The sequence below is a fragment of the Gobio gobio genome (genome assembly GCF_949357685.1).
Source record: "Gobio gobio genome assembly, chromosome: 17".
Lineage (NCBI taxonomy): Eukaryota > Metazoa > Chordata > Actinopteri > Cypriniformes > Gobionidae > Gobio > Gobio gobio.
The window spans coordinates 40,900,280-40,917,283 of NC_137110.1; the positions used below are offsets into that span (position 1 = coordinate 40,900,280).

Here is a 17,004-nt window from a genome sequence, read left to right on the forward strand (position 1 = left end):
TTTTCTAATAAGCCTGATTTAGAATTATTAGTAATTATTACAAAGTGTTATTGAGGAAATCTTTTTTTTTTTGGCTGAGAGTCTGGGTAATACTATACATATATTTTCCTACTTTTATTTTTTCCAGTGATCTGATAAATACTACAGTAAATATACCATAATGTAGAAGTATTAGTTATTAAAGTGTAATTGAGGAAGTCTAGCTTTCTTTTAGGCTGAGAGTCTTGGTAATAAATATATTTTTCTAGTAAATATACTTTTATTTTTTCCAATGATCTAGTAAATGCTATATAGCCCAATATGAAAATATTAGTTATTTAATAGTGTTATTGAGACATAACCTATTACTAAAATGGACATAATAAAAAAAAATATGATGTTTAATTATAATTAACATATTATGTACCCATAGATGCATATAAAACACTCATAAAACAAATGAGATTAATGAATAGAATCACTGTTTATTCAATAAATACAACAAAATTAACAAGAGTCATTGAAAATGAGCAGTGGGTCAGACTGGATCACTAAAGTGCAAATGGATGCCTGGCATCTTTGACTAAAAGTAGTATTTTGATCTATTTTGATATCGCTTATCCTTTAGTTTTCATGATTATTATTGTTGTTGTCCACCTTTCAATGAATAATGTGGAAAAATGACTTGAAATAATTAATTTTATGACTTATATAATGAAATAATTAATTTTATTAATAAAGATCACAAACCGTTTCATAACGCAACTGTCTTTGTAACAACATGACATATTAATGCATGTCAAACCAGTACCCTGGAGAAGATACATTTCCCCTTTGTAGACATGCATGTGACCACAGAAAGAGCAGATGTGAGTTTGGACCATTTACAAAGCAAAAGATTTGAGCGCATACAGAAGCACTCATGGATGGATGTTGATAAAGAGTTTCCCTTATTGCAGAGACAGATGCAAAAAGTCCATTACCCCCATTTTAAGAGATAAATATGGGTTTATTTTCCAACAGTAAAAGACTGAAGTCCAGTGATGGCTCTGCCCAAGATCAAAGCATGGATGTCATGAGTGCCTGTAAAAAAGGAAAATATTGCGTTATTAATTGCGTATATAAATGCGTCTTTCATTATCTTGGCATTAAGCTTATTCTGACCTCTGCTGGCCAAATGTATAGATTTCATTTAAAGTGCCCCTATAATGCTCTCTCAGCTATTCCCTTTCATGCAGCGTGTAATATAGCGGTTTGTGAATGTAAAAGGTCTGCAAAGTTTCAAAGATCAAAATGTACAATAAATGGAGTTATTGTCTCCCAAAAGAAAGGACCGATTCTGAACTGCCTGAAATGAGTCGTCAGTATTATTTCCTGCTCGTACCTACGTAGGTTTGTAATAAATGTACATAATGCCAACTTATAGGGCACTATTTTAACGATCTAAGGGCATGGTCTAAAGCGCACGGCGCAAGTGCACTTAGGGCGTGTCTGAATCCACTTTTGCTAGATTAACGACGGGAAAAACAATTGGCGCCCCTGGCGCATGGTCTGAAATAGTTGTACCTATTCTCACAATGAGTAATGGGTGTGTTTTGGGCGTAACGTGACATAAACCAATCAGAGTCTCATCTCCCATTCCCTTTAAAAGCCAGTTGTGCTCGCACCATGGCGGATTCGCTATTTACATGGCGGAATTTGCGAGCAGAAAAACTGAATGATTCTCTAGCGAGGAAACGGATCTGCTCGTCCAATGATGCCTGTTTGCTCGTCATTACAGGTAGGCTAATTCTGATACATGCAATGACTATTCATTATGACATGTAGGCATTTTTATATTTATGTATACAATAATAATCTTTTACATTTTAATCCTTTCATTTTTTCATATTTAAATGGTAAATGGACTGCATTTATATATAGCACTTTCAACAGACCCATGGCCATCCAAAGCGCTTTACATATTGCCTCACATTCACCCATTCATACTGGGTGGAACTGGGGATTGAACCACCTGGTTTGTAGACAACCTACATGAACCACTGCCGCCCCTAAATTTAAAAATGTTTGTGTGCTGCTGTGTGTCCCTGTGCGTGTAATAAGCAGAGTGTACGCGTGTTGTGGACCCGCCTATAGGCGCATATTACTAACGCGCCCTTTAAATAACACAAAATACTGCACTATTGACTTTAGACCAGGTTTCAGTTGGTCAATGGCACAGTCTATTTCAGTTGACTCAAAATAGCAACGCGCCAACAATGTGCCTGAACACACCTTGTTTTCAGACCAGCACGCCAATGGGCACACAAATGGGCGCAAATGCATTTGCTATTTAAACAACGTGGCGCTGGACATGAAAATGATAACTGCGTCGGGTTGAAATTAGCAAAAAACACTTGCGCCAGGTGTATAGAGACAGAGTGTAGGCCACGCCCACACCTTGGGGACAATCCAACGCTCTCCATTGACTTTGTACTGCTTGAAGCGGCCTCCTTGTCATTTCTGACTTATAACAAAAACAGAACAATGTCTAAAAGCTGCTATGTGACAGGGTGTACAGCAAACAAGCTAAAAAAAACAGAAATACGTTTTTATAAGCTGTCGACCCAAAAAAGGAGACAAAAGTGGATACAGGCAATAAGACGTGATGCATCAGCAGGAAGAATGGGTACATTTTGGGATCCTGACACTCAGTATGCCTATGTGTGCAGTAAACATTTTGTCACTGTTAAGTCAAAAATCCAAATGTCAGTTTTATATATTATATTTCCTGTCACTGATTACGTTCCCCTCTAGTGGGTGTAGTGTCTCAAACCTCTGGGTTTTTTTTTAGCTTGTTTGCTGTACACTTTGTCACATATCCGCTTTTAGACCTTGTTCTGTTTTTTGACAAGGAGGCCACTTCACGCAATACAAAGTCAATGAAGCGTTGGATTGGATCAGATTATGACTCGTGTCGCTCTGTCTCTATGGTAGGGCCCATGGTCTTCATATGTTGACTTTGACCCGTCTACTTTGACCTGCCCTCACACTCTGTAGTTGTAGTTGAGGAAGGGTTTGGTTTGTGTTGCACTTCCAAAGGATGAGGCCTAAAACTTCGAGACATCATCGTTACTGTTTGTATTCAGATGATAATGGGCGTTTTGTTTCAGAGTAGTAGACCAATCACAACAGACTGGGCCATTTGCCCAATCAGAGCAGAGTAGGCTCTCGGAAAGGAGGGGTTTAGAGAGAACAGATCCTTGATCAAACTGTGAGAAAAGGGGTGATGCTTTAATGTAGATTATGAGAAAATTAAAGTGTTTTTTTACCTTGCATGTAAATCTATTTAAAGGAACCTTTAAAATAGCATAATTGGGGCACTTTAAAATGAAACCGAAAATGTTTTTCCTTCTCCTTGCACCTTCGTATGTGTTGACGGCCTCTAGGTTCATTACGTGGCGTATGATATGGTATTCGTCTGCTATGCCGTTTCCTCCCAACATGTCTCTGGCCTGCCTGGCGATGTCCAGGGCCTTACCGCATGAGTTCCGTTTCAGCATGGAGATCATCTCTGCCGAGTACCTTTTGGAGAAATGTGTGAGAAAATTCAGTGAGCTACAGGATCGTTTTGGAATGAGACGCTTTGAGCTCTGCACTCCTTGAAATGTTGTACATAACATATGTTAGATAACATACACACACATCTATCAAGACTGAGATGGAAGACTCACTTCTTTTGGTCAATGAGTCTACCCAGCTGTAAACAGGACTGCAGCCCGAGTGAAATCTCTGTCAGCATGTCTGCCATCTTCTTCTGTATGAGTTGGTTTCTGGCCAGTGGGACTCCGAACTGGATTCTACATGGTGAATATCATTCAAATATACTTCTGTTTCAAAAGTTTTGTTGCTGTTTTTTAAGAAATTAATGCCTTTATTAAAGGATTCATTAAATGTATCAAAAGTGTCAGGAAAGTGTAAAGACATTTATAATATTACAGAATAGTTACATTTCAAATAAATGCTGTTTCTCAAATGTATATATTCATCCAATAATCCTGATAAAAAAATATTAACATTGATACTAATAAGAAATGTTTCTTTAGCAGCAAATCATCATATTAGAATGATTTCTGAAGGGTCATGTGACACCAAAGACTGGAGTAATGATGCTGAAAATGTAGCTTTGCATCACAGGAATAAATTACATTTACATTACATAAAATAGAAAACAGTTTTTAAAATTTTAGTAATGTATCACAATATTACAGTTTTTCTTTTTTATTCAAATAAATGCTTCCATGGTGAGTATAAGAGACTTCATCTTTTTAAAAACCATTAATAAATCTTACTGACCCCAAACTTGTAAATTAAAATAAATATTAAAGCAGAGGCCGCATTGTCCTGCTGTAGGACATGCCATTATATGGGTGATTCTATAATTGCAGGTACATTTGTGTCCAGTCTTTTTTTCCCCTGCTTTTTTCAAAAGGTTTTATATTTTTAATTATATTAATTATTTGTTACTCATTGTCATGGATCACAAGATGTTACAGGCCATAACAATATAATATTTTCTGTAAAAAGTGTCTTATGTAGCTGAAAAGCATGATTTCTTCTTGTCCGAATTATTCAAAATATTTTATTTTACTTTTCTTTTGGTAATATTTCATTTATAAAAGCCCTAAATAGTAATTCTCCTAATTTTACAACACTAAATTGTTTAAAAATAAATGTCATCTTATAAAAATGTGTCCATAAATATTGCGTCAATTCTGTTACCTTACCATACTTTGCCTTTAAATTGGTGGAATTACCTCCCACAACACTAAGATACAGGAAATGATGTCACTTTCCCTCACTGATAAGATAGGAAGCACAAGGTTGTGTGTGCTCTCTCTGAGAAAATATTTTGATCTAAAAGTTCTTACACTAAGAGTTATTTTGTAAAACATCAAAATTGTTACCACAATATCAAAAGGAAAGCAGAATTGATCACTGATCACACAGTGGGCAGTTTAAAAGTTTTTAAATTATGGTTTCATTAGTGCAATGTGCTCTTAGCATTTATGCTAGCAAGTGGAGTTTCTGTCTAAAAAAAGTTTAAAGTTTAAGTTTAAAAAAAGAAGAAGTAATTTGTGTTTGGCAAGCACTGGATTATTCAAATTGAATAGGTTTTCAATAAGAATACTGGAAAAAAAAAAATCCATAATTTTTTGAAATGCAAAATGTATCTCAAAACTATAGAATCACTCATATGCATACATGGAATTTTTGTATCAATTTGTCACACTGTAGGACTATTAAAATGAAGTGCAAAACAAAGCTAATGCTAGAAGTTATTTTAAACCTCCTACTACTCCTCATATATGCACACATTGTTTGGAATTTAGCACAACACATTTGTATAGTTTTAAAAATACTTCATATGGAAATACAACTATAAGGCATTTCCTCCATTGCATTTCCTTAAGCTAAACTACTTACCTGTCCAAGGTGTACTGGCGGGCAGCATGGAAACAAAATTCCGCAGCACCCAGAGCGCCCCATGCAATGCCATAGCGGGCATTATTCAAGCAGCCAAAGGGACCCTACAGAAATCAACATACAACCGCAGGCAGTGTATCAGCTGATTAAAATGTGTAAAAAATAAGAAAGAACCACTTCAGTGGTCATGCATTTGTGTGGTTGCAGGGAATATGCTGTCTTCATACAGTACTTAGGTTTGGGGGTTTGTTCAGAAGTACGATCAGGACTACTAATGATGCTTAGTATGCACTATTAATAATAGCAAAAAAACATACTCACAGCGAGGCCAGACACATGGGGCAGCAGGTTTTCCTCTGGCAGTTCAACCTCGTCCATTAGGATCATCCCAGTGGCTGAGGCCCTGAGGGAGAACTTGCCCTCTATCTTAGGGGTGCTCAATCCCTTCATTCCTTTCTCCAGGATAAACCCTCTGACTCGGCCATCCTCACATTTTGCCCAGACCACACAGATATCAGCGTACGGGGAGTTAGTGATCCTGCTCAGAGAAAAAAAAAAATGTGTTGGTGTGAAGGGCTTATTATCATTCACCTGTGCTGTGTGTTTAAGATAAGTGGTGCATTGTGGAGTTATTATAGTTTTGAATTGAATTCTCTGGATGGACGAGTTTGACACATGCGCAGTACAATTGCTTTTTTACACTCTACCAGACGTCAGAGGGCAGCAATGAGTTGGGTCATTTATAGGACATTCGCTCAGGAAGAAGAGAAGAAGAAAAGTAGTGTTTTGAACAAGAACCAAAACACAAACAATGAAGAAGGATATACTGCTTTGGCTGCATCCGAAATAGCATACTGTACTTCCCTACTCTATAGTAGGCGAAAAATAGGATGTGACGAAATAAGTGTCCGAATTCACAGCACTCATAAAAAAAAAGATATATATATAGGTTCATATACATTTGGACATGGGCACGATTTTTTTTTTTTCTTCAGGTATTTACCTAAACATATTCAAGCTATGGTTGTATAATGGATATGGGCTGAAAGTGCACACTGAAAGTGTTTAATTTGAGGAAGGGTTTAGGGATTACAGCTCTTGAGAGTAGCCACCCCCCTTTTTCAAGGGACCAAAAGTAATTGGACAATTGAATCAAAAGCGGTTTCATAGACAGGTGTGAGCTACTCCTTTATTATTTCTTCATCAATTAAGCAGGTAAAAGGTCTGGAGTTGATTCTAAGTGTTGTATTTGCATTTGGAATCTACTGCTGTGAACCCACATCGTGCGTTCAAAGGAGCTCTCCATGCAAGTCAAACAGGTAATCATTAGGCTTCAAAAACAAAACAATCCATCAGAGAGATAGCCTGAACATTAGGAGTGGACGCACTCACAGGAACGAGCACAGAGTAACGGCCGAGCTCAGTATTTTGACATAATAATATGGTTTCTTTCTCGCAAAACCTTATAGTATGCCTACTGAACACTTTCCATATATGCCGCGTGTCTCACTGTATCATTGCGTGATACTTTTGTATCATTTTTGTAGTGTTTTAGCCTGGTCACTATTCTCTGCCTTTATATGAGGGAGTGCATGCAGGACTATTTGTAAAATTTCTGTCTTTGAGGTCCAAAAAAGAGAGAAGGACACAGGGCATTGGAACAACAGCAGGGTGAGTAAAAGATGGCTTTATTTTCATTTCAGGGTAAACTATCCTTTACATGTTAACTCATAACGTCAGCAGTCACAACTTTGTTTTTAGCATTGTAAAAACATTTTAAATTATTGTAATTTTTCACTGTATGATTTTACAATGACAGCTTCTTCACTTTGAACTCACAAACTCTAAACAGCGAACTGAGTAGTGCGTAAATATGTTGTTGTACAGTACAGTTTGGCAGAAGAGTACTATATTGGATAAAATCAGTACTTACTGCTTGTGGGAATATAGTTGGAATTGCCCCCTTCTTCAGTATCAGAGGCTGAGCAAAGCCTGCTTAATATTGTCCCAGGTTAGAAAAACGGTCCGTGGTGAAATGGGCCGAGCAAACTAACAACTTTGAATTAAATTGTTGCAGTATCCGGTTATAGACATCAACCTGCACAGCCTGGAACATAGCATTTATTTCCATGATCTGCCATTTTCGCTATCCTCGCTTGACGCTTGTTTCTTCACAATACCTGCAGAACTTCCGATGATTCGGCTGTGCAGTTCCGCCTGGCCTTGAACATGGGCTGGCATATGCTGGCATATTTCCTTTTTCATTTTGTCTATGAGTAGTGTTATTTGCTTAAACCATGATTTTAGATTAGGATTGCACTGTACATAAATAAATGACACGTTCGTTTCACTTTTTTCAGTGTAGTTTGCTTTATCATTTCAGTTTATTTCAATTTGAGTATTTTGAGCTGCCATTTGTGTTAAATTAAATAATTTAAACAGCGGCATAGTTTCTCAGGGTCGTCTTTTGTTATCACTAGTGTCTTCTAGTTTAATGAAGGTGGGTTCTAAAATGTTTAATCTTTACAATATACTCTGTATTAAAAACTAAAATAAATGTTTACATTTTTATTTTATTTTAGTTAATGTTTAATTTCCGTTTTTATGCTTATTTTAGTTAACAAACATAACAGCTTAATAACATAAAAACATAACAAAAATATAGCTGCAAGCAGCCATTAACGGGGCCAAGCGCAACAGAAGCAAACAAGGAAGATAGCAGCAGACCAACTGAAAAAATGAGTAGACATTTGAAGCAAAACCGTTAAAACACCACATTAAAACACTGAGTTGTATAGTGCCAATGTCATGTTTTGTTCTATTATAGCGCCACCAAGAGGCAAAATCCTACAATTTTTTTTGTGTCATCGGAGTGAGCCCATACATGTGTGTGTCAATTTTGGTGAAAATATCTCATTTCGTTTTGGAGTTATAGACATTTATATGAAAAAACATGTAAAAAATGACTGACACTTGACTTTGATTGGATTTTACTACCCCTTACTATCAATATTTTGACATTTGGGCTTACTTACATAGCTATCGACCTATGTTTCCGATTTTCTGGCGCTGGTTTCGTCTCGATCGGACTAGCGGTTTCGACGATATCAGCTAAAGTTTTTTATGCGCTAAATTACCGCGCTGCGCAAACCATACGCCGAAACCTGGCAAGTCTGGTATCGTTGGACTCGGCAAGGATTCAGGAGACAAAATAAGTTAGTCCCATGAAAATAAGTCAACCCCACCCAAAGTTATAAGCGTTTGGAAAAAAAAATTATCCACTAGGTGGCGCTGTTTCGAAACTTGCCAGGCTACTTCCGGTTCTCGTGCTGATGACCCATACTGAGTTTCGTAACAATCTGTTCATGCGTTCATAAAATACAGCATTTTAGTACATAATTCAAAATGGCCGACAGTCAAAATGGCTGATATTGTAAAATTGGATATCAGACAACTCGGCATAACGTCCTGAATCTAACGAGACCACTTTTATGATTTTTGGACAAACAGTTCAGAAGTTATAAGCAAAAATAGCCATTTTTCGTATCTCTGGACCAGTAGGTGGCGCTGCGCCGAAACGCTGCATGTTACCTCAGGTCATGCTTGTGATGACTTGTACCAAGTTTGGTTTGAATACAATAAAGCGTTGCGGAGATATTGCCTTAAGTGTGTTTTTTCAAGCGTTACGTAAAATTTGTTTGGGTGTTAATCAAAAACGATTAAACCAATCAACTTGAATTCCATTATTTTTTGTCAACCCTGTCTGGAGATGATCTGGTTCAATTTTCGTGAAAATCGGACCAACGGCCTAGGAGGAGTTCGAAAAAGTTGGGTTTCGGTTAATTCAAAATGGCGGGAACATTGTAATGACGGAAATGACGTCATAGGGTGCGATCGAATCGGCTTGAACCAATGAATCGAAAGAAAAAAAGATTTTGTTTCTAGCCCTTATGTTTCAAAAGTTATCAGCAAAAACATGAGTCAAACTTTGGACAGGTGGTGGCGCTAGAGAGATTGATTTAGAGACTCCAAAATTGGTGTGGGTACTATTGGTAATGACCTCTATCACAGTACCAAATTTCATAATTTTCCCGCAAACGGTTCTATGGGCTGCCATTGACTTCCATGGCGGAATAATAATAATAATAAGAAATCTAACGATTACAATAGGTGCCTCCGCACCTTCGGTGCTTGGCCCCTAATAACAGCTCATCGGACTAGATTGCAAAATGAAAGTATTCAGAGCTCTAGTTTATACTTGAAACTCACATTGCGGTACTACTGTGGCTTTAGATATGATTAAATGTAACTGCAAATGTAATATCTGCTCAGACAGACACATATCTGACTTCAAGCCAGAATCATACCATATACAGACTTATTAAGTAAACAGATGGTCAGAATATTTCAGTGTCCTCCTAAACCAGCAAGGGACAAACACCCTGTAGAGGGTGAAGTTACCAAATCTAAATCTGGACTTAAGTACACAGCCCTCAGATGAGATCTCTTACATAAGAAACCGTCCGATGAACTGACCTTCACGTTAAATGGTGACGTGTTGTGCAACTCAACGGTGTTGACGACTCTATCAATCACATTTACAAAATTAATGTTGTATTATTATAGCCTGTTGTATTATCGCCTAGTATCATTCTAAAGCATAAAACTCAGTATTCATCCTGCAAAATCGTTTTGAAATTGGACATTGCGGAACTTTAAAACATTTTAGCAAGCTCAATTTTTGTGATATTAACAAATGTCCAAGGCAAAGCTCCTGACTAAACTGAACTATGCAAACTGGCATTTACCATGTTTTTGCCCCGCTGATGGAATAGGTCCTGCTGGAGGGGTTGTATCTGGCTTTGGTCTCCATGCCACTAGGGTCACTCCCATGGTTTGGTTCTGTAAGTCCAAAACAGCCCAGAATCTCTCCACGAGCTGGGAAGAAGGAAAAGGCACAAAACAATACATTACATTAATTACGTTTTAATAAAACTGTAATAGACACTATTACATAGGGCAACTAATAAATGTGGGGACATTTTGAATGAATTTCCATTATTTGTGCACTCACTGTTAACCACTGAATAACTGGGATGTAAAAAATTGCTTTTCAATGTTTTACAAGTCCACTAGTCAGTGAGATGTATAAAATATATGTATATTTTAAAATGACCCTATATAATTTTATAGCAGATCAATGCATTGACATGCAGCTTCAGCAGTTTACTAACCTAGTTTAGGCAGGTATTTCTGCTTCTGTGCTTCTGTTCCATATGCATTGATAGGGTGCATGACCAGTGAAGACTGGACACTCATAACTGAACGGTACCCGCTGTCCACTCTCTCCACCTCCCTGGCGATCAGACCGTATGCCACGTAACTAGTGCCCGCACAGCCATATCCTTCAACACAAAAACATTAGACAATGTACATTATACAGGCATTTTTGATTTTTCATGGACAACAAAATCAGGTTCACATGTAAGCTGTACACACAAGCTCTAAAGTTAATTAAGACTGTGGTTTGTATTTATTTCCACTTTCATGAAGATGATCCTTTGAAAGCCATTTCAACACATGATTTTACCTTGAATCGTAGGCCCAAGGACACCAAGTTCTCCCATCTCGTTTACAATCTCCCGATGGAAATCTGAAGAATCACAGCCACAGATTTGAATTTTAGGCATTTAAAAAAATAAAATATTAAGTTATTTTGGTAAGAATCACCGGGATAAAATGTTGGGTAAAAAAAAAAAATATATATATATAATTGATTCACTCTCATGCTGTTCCAAACTTTCATTCATCTTCAAAACACAAATTAAGAGCTTTTTTATAATCTGAGTGATTTCTGTCCCTCCACTGAAAGTCTGTTCACTCAAAACAGTTTGAAATGTTCATAAAGAGATCGTAAAAGAAATCCATATGAATCAAGAAGCAAGTCTTCTGAATAGACACAATCACTTTATATGATGTCTTAATTTAGGCTTTTATTCACATATACAGTGTGTGCAGAATTATTAGGCACATTGATTTTCTGACATTTTTTTCCCGGGCACATTTTACCAATTCAAAACCACATTAATCTTAATAAATTCAGCGTATAGCGTTAGTTCTGGCAGGACACGTTAGTCAAGCTTGCATCTGCTGACTGTCAGCTGATCACGTCTACCTATAGGAATACGATGCCTATCACAGCATGCATATAAACTCCTTCAGTATCATCAGCTGCTATCGCGTTCTCTGGAAAAAAAATATGATCAGAAAATCAACGTGCCTAATAATTCTGCATGCACTGTACACATTGATCAGAGAGAACACGTAGAGCACTCAACATGGTAAATGAAAGCTGAAATGAACTTGTTTGACACGAGAGAACAAACCTCATGGGTATTCCAAACATATTGCGTGACACACGAAAATGAAGCTCATTGGTTCTTGTGCTTCAAGCAAGCAAGCATGTTTTTACCAATTTTGAGTGCTTTATGTATGTTCACTGATCAATGTTTATTTGTGAATAATAGCCTCAATTCAATTCGAAATAAAGCGATATAAAAGCGATCGTGTTTTTTGAATAGGATTAAACCGTTCGATTCATATAGATTTATTTTATGTTCCCTTTATAGTTATTGGTGTATAAACTTTTAACAGAGGGACAGAAATCTTTCAGATTTCATTGAAAACATCTTGATTTGTGTTCCAAAAATGAACTAAAGTCTTATGGGTTTGGAACAAAATAAGAGCGTGTCACTGATGACAGAATTTTCATTTTGGGGGAACTATCCCTTTAATTATGCATGAAGGTTGTCAACCCCTGATCTGATACATCAGAGGTGACTAGCGCTTCCACTTACGTTCATTCCTGTTGGCCATGAGGACGCGGGGCATGAGCTTTTCCTGGCAATATGTGCGGAAACTGTCTCGGATCATGATCTCCTCCTCTGTGAGCTGCCCCTCCAGATCCAAAGCATCTCGCCAGTTAAAATCCACCTTAGCTATAAATCGAAAATATAAATCTTTTTTTTTAGCTCAAATATCTCATGATGTCAAATTCAAGCACTACAAATTAGAAAATATGAAACCAGTATATTTACGTTTTTTTGATGGTTCTTTCACTTGCTCCTCTGTCTCTGAAAAATAAGATAATTCAAAATATGGATATTAGCACAATCAAGCAGTTGCCAAGCTTTAACATGAGGACATGTCAATTCTCCAACTTGATGTAATTTGATCAATGTGTAAGCCTATGGAATATAAAATAAGTTTAGTTTAGATACATTTTTTTTATGTATTGATGATCACGCAATGCATGTACACATTGTCATGTGGGCCTAGATGATGCCACTGGTTATTATTAGTTTGAAAACCGAAATAATTTGCCATTTGCCTATATTGTCTACTTTTGTTGTCCTCACAAATGATATGATCATTCCAAGTTCTGGGTGAGTTCTGGTTGAGTTATGTTAAATTAGTGATCTAACCGTATGCAGCAGATGCTGAAGTGCCCTGGGCCCTTGACACAGAGATCAGAGAGCATCGCTGTGAGTTCAACAGCAGGCGTGATAAAGCTGTTCTCAATGCCATGGTGTACTTAGACCTGAAAATGTAACAAAAATTGTTACTAACAGTTTTACAGCAACATCATAGCAGTGTTTGCACAAATTTAACTTTCATTTTTACAATTTCCTGTGGTAATTAACTGTATGTTGGTTTTACACTCCATATTTGTTTTCACACAAAACATTAAATACATATTTTTAGCTTATGTTCATTCATAAATGTTGTAAAACACAAGCATTTCTAACAATTGCAACTTTCTAGGCAAAATCGTGGGATGTTACTGTATCAGCTTATATTATGCTTACTACATACTGTATCATTCTCCCATTAGAAAGTTTTTTTCTATTGCATAAGTGCCTAGTCTACATGGTTACACAACGGCAACTCATGTACAGATTTCAAAATCTTCTATATAGCTTATATTTCCGATTTACAACATTTAGTCATAAACAGTTGTTCCATTCGTCATGCAGACGAACTGAAAAAAAACATATTTTCAAAATCCTACCTTCAGCGCCTTCGATCAGATGATTTCCCTGTCTACTACTGTACACTATTTATATTCAACTATTGGAGGAACGTGTCACATGCACAAAGTGGAAGAGCGCACCCTCCATCTTTAGTGTGGTATGTTTCATAATGCCTTTGACTCTGCGTGCTGTTTCATAATGCCTTTGACTCTGCGTGCTGTTTCATAATGCCTTTGACTCTGCGTTCGCCCCACAGTAACGTCAATAATTATTTTACACTACATAATTACATACAGCAGTGATTATATATGACCAAAATATGAAGAAAAAACCCTGAATGACATTTTAAACGTAAATTTTAATCTAAATTTGTTTGATAATGACACGCTCAAAATGGCTGATGGCAACGTCTGAAATCCTGTGGCATGTCGAAGGCGTTTTCGGGCACCTCGCGCTCTGATTGGATGGTCAGAAGAGGCGTCTGCGCGGAGAGGAATTTTTGAAGTACATTGCTCTGTTACAACATAAAATGTTTGCAAAGCCGGAGGGGCTGGAGTCGTCTGAAATATTCTCTTTATTAATTATTTCATAATTACAGATAGCCGTAGCCTTTATATTCTAAAAAAACATAACGTAAATGAGTCTGATGCGTAATAGAAAACTAAGACTTTGACAATACTTGCATGGCTACCAATGGGAAAGAATGAAACAACGACATAAGTTTTTGTAACAAAAAGGAACATAAAAGCCAATGTGTCGATGTGTGTTGGTTCAGGCTGAAATTGTATAAAATACAGATTGCATTTGAGATTTTTTATTAAGTGTTTATTAATTAGGGGTAATGTATTGTACAATTAAATAATGGATAAATTATATAGAAAGGTAAAGTGTCATAGTAAAAAAAAAAAAAAAAGCATGTTAATACAAAATAATAAATGCCTGCATGTTAGAAAAATAAACACTTGTTACAGTTCTAGCTCTTTATGCTTTTTTTTATCCTCCTAGGGGCAACATTTTTGTTTTTATCAGTTTAATAATACAAAGTCAGGGTTGTAGAACTGTAGGCCCCTAGCAAATATTTAATATTTTCGGTTGGTAAAATGATCATGAATGACATTCTATTAAAGGCCCACTGAAGTGCCTTGAAACGTGCAACATTATTCAGTGTGTTGACGTAATATCCACTGAAACCGGAAGACAGCGTGGGACATATTGAACAGCTAGACTAAAATAGCCAATTGCATTTAGTTTATATCACAGCTCGGCAGTTGAGCTCTGTATAACCACAGCTTCCTCCTAATCTCCTCTCTGGACCAGAGCAGACTGTACGCGCTGCAGCAGTTCGCGTGACATTAACGCGAAACCAGAATTCATTCGCCCCAATGGAAATCATATTTTCACTGTCTGAACCGTTCCCTATCCCTAATATAGTGCACTATGTGACATTCACCATGTAGAAAATAGTAAATGTGTGAACAAGTAACTAATTTCAACTGCAGCTTCAGCATCTTTATAGTGTAGGGGGCGGGATGCCTCGGATTCTAGAGAGCATTTGATTGGATAGGAAATCTGATGAGAAGCTGAAGTGCAGAGTGATGTCATCAAAATCATTGATCCTTATTTGCGGAAGTGAGCGACTAAAGCCCTATTCGGATGGGATTAGTTTTACATGGGGAGGTGGGGGTAAAGTAATTTTACCTCAGGACGTCTGTAATATTAATGGCCAATTCGCACGGGATAAGACATCTCAGTAAAACTAGCAGAAGTGGGAGGGGTAACTCGCTTTACGCACTACAGTAACCTCCTTGTCGTCATGTGCGTATGACGTTGCTTCCTGTTATCACGTAAGCAAACACACAAGATGGCGCCAACAAGAAAAACGCGAAACTGGAGCAGGGAGGAAACGCTGTGTTTAATCTCGGTTTGGGGAGAACGTCGGTTTCAGAGGCAGTTTAAGACCATGGTGCATAAACCATAATAAAATAATATATATATATATATATATATATGTGTTATAAAACAGTTCGGTCCAGTCTAACGATTCTGATTGGATTGTGTTGGTAATAGACACTTACCTAGAGCTAAAAGAAGTGTTGTGCCTCTAAGTGCTTTCGATCTTCTTTTTGCTTTAAACGGTATGCGGAAAATACTGGAGGTTAGCCACAGAGTTGTCCCACCTACATCGCAACCGAATGCTTCTTCAAGTGCCTAAAAACTACGTTTAAACAGGAAATGTCTGAATTTTACCGTACATCTTTACAGTCGGTCTATTTGAACGGGATTAGTATTACCCAAGGTCATTTTTTCGGACCTTTTTACCGAAGTTAAAAGTCTCCGTAATCTTTACTGACATTGTCCGTAATGATTACCGAGCTGGCACATTCGGACGGGACTAAAGTCACAGAGAACCTCTGGTAATAATTACTTTACCCCCACCTCTGCATAAAACTAATCCCGTCCGAATAGGGCTTAAGTTTTGAATGCTTATATCTTCTAATGCTAGTTTCATCATTTTTTTGGAGCACACTAGCTTCTGGATAACAGTAAAGGCCAATTTATACTTCTGCGTCGAGTGTACGCCATAGTGTACGCCGTAGGCTCGTGGCCGCTGTTTTCAGCAGCGGTGGCTCGAGCAATCGATTGCTGTTGCGGAGACTTCATTCACGAAATGTACCCTAATGTGTCCCTGTTCTTGATATACAATTACTGATTAACATCTTTGGTTTTAATGAGAAAATAGATAAACTATACTCAGCGGATCTATGTATTTATTTACTACCATAAAGAATCGCTGGACTGCAAAATATTGTGTTATAGCAGACGTGAGGAACTATCATCCAATTTCTGGACACACACACACACACACTCCTATCACAGATTTTTTATTTATTTATTGACCTGAGGGAAGGGTTCCGGCAGACCAATCACAGCGCTTGCGGTCCGCGTAGAATTGACGCATTGTTACATTTTTGGAGAGGTGCGTGTCAAGGTACGGCGTAGGGTACGACGTATCCAACGCGTCTATGCGTATGGTACGCCGTACCTTCTGCATGCACTCGACGCAGAAGTATAATGCCGCGTTCCAGGCAACCCGTAACCCGTGTTTTTCCAACCTTCTACCCGTGAAAGTGGACTGGAACGGCAGTCAAACCCGTGACTTCCCACCCGATCGATGTACTCCCAGTTACGAGTTTTGACGTCACATAGCCCGAAAAGCAACAATGGCAGCCCCCATGGATGCCGTGTTTATGAAACAAATATACAAATAACGTAAAATAAAAGGTATAACAGCTTTTCTTGCCGTCTGCGCTGTTTTTATCCTCCGTTTCCCTCAAATAAGCAAGGAGTAAGCACCTTTGGCGATAGAAATGATTGTAAATGAGCATACGGGGTGATCGGTCCGCCATGCTTTGTTTACATATAGCTACCACACAATTCCTTGCACTCAGGCAGTTGGCGTGACTTTGCCTGGAACGCAACAAAGTCGTGAGTCGTGGTTTGAAGTTGTAATTTACGGGCTCAAAAA

The 17,004-nt window shown here is 37.7% G+C and overlaps 1 protein-coding gene across 1 annotated transcript; it reads right to left on the bottom strand.

The window, feature by feature from the left end:
* Window positions 1-72: 72 nt before the first annotated feature.
* gcdha (glutaryl-CoA dehydrogenase a) lies at window positions 73-13,911 on the bottom strand. The gene is made up of 12 exons (XM_079841082.1): window positions 13,517-13,911; window positions 12,930-13,045; window positions 12,543-12,578; window positions 12,303-12,443; window positions 11,036-11,098; window positions 10,680-10,850; window positions 10,254-10,383; window positions 5,767-5,983; window positions 5,446-5,549; window positions 3,693-3,818; window positions 3,383-3,543; window positions 73-1,062 (listed from the first exon to the last, which is right to left on the bottom strand). The coding sequence occupies exons 2-12, from the start codon at window positions 13,030-13,032 to the stop codon at window positions 989-991; spliced, it is 1,326 nt and encodes a 441-aa protein (XP_079697208.1). The 5' UTR covers window positions 13,033-13,045; window positions 13,517-13,911; the 3' UTR covers window positions 73-988.
* Between the last annotated feature and the right edge of the window lie 3,093 nt (window positions 13,912-17,004).

Coding starts and splice junctions, on each gene's coding strand:
- gcdha (XM_079841082.1), bottom strand. CDS start 13,032: ATGGCATTGAGAACAGCTTTATCACGCCTGCTGTTGAACTCACAGCGA. Junction 11,099..12,302: donor CATGGCCAACAGGAATGAAC/GTAAGTGGAAGC, acceptor GTGATTCTTCAG/ATTTCCATCGGGAGATTGTA. Junction 10,384..10,679: donor GAAATACCTGCCTAAACTAG/GTTAGTAAACTG, acceptor CCTTCTTCCCAG/CTCGTGGAGAGATTCTGGGC.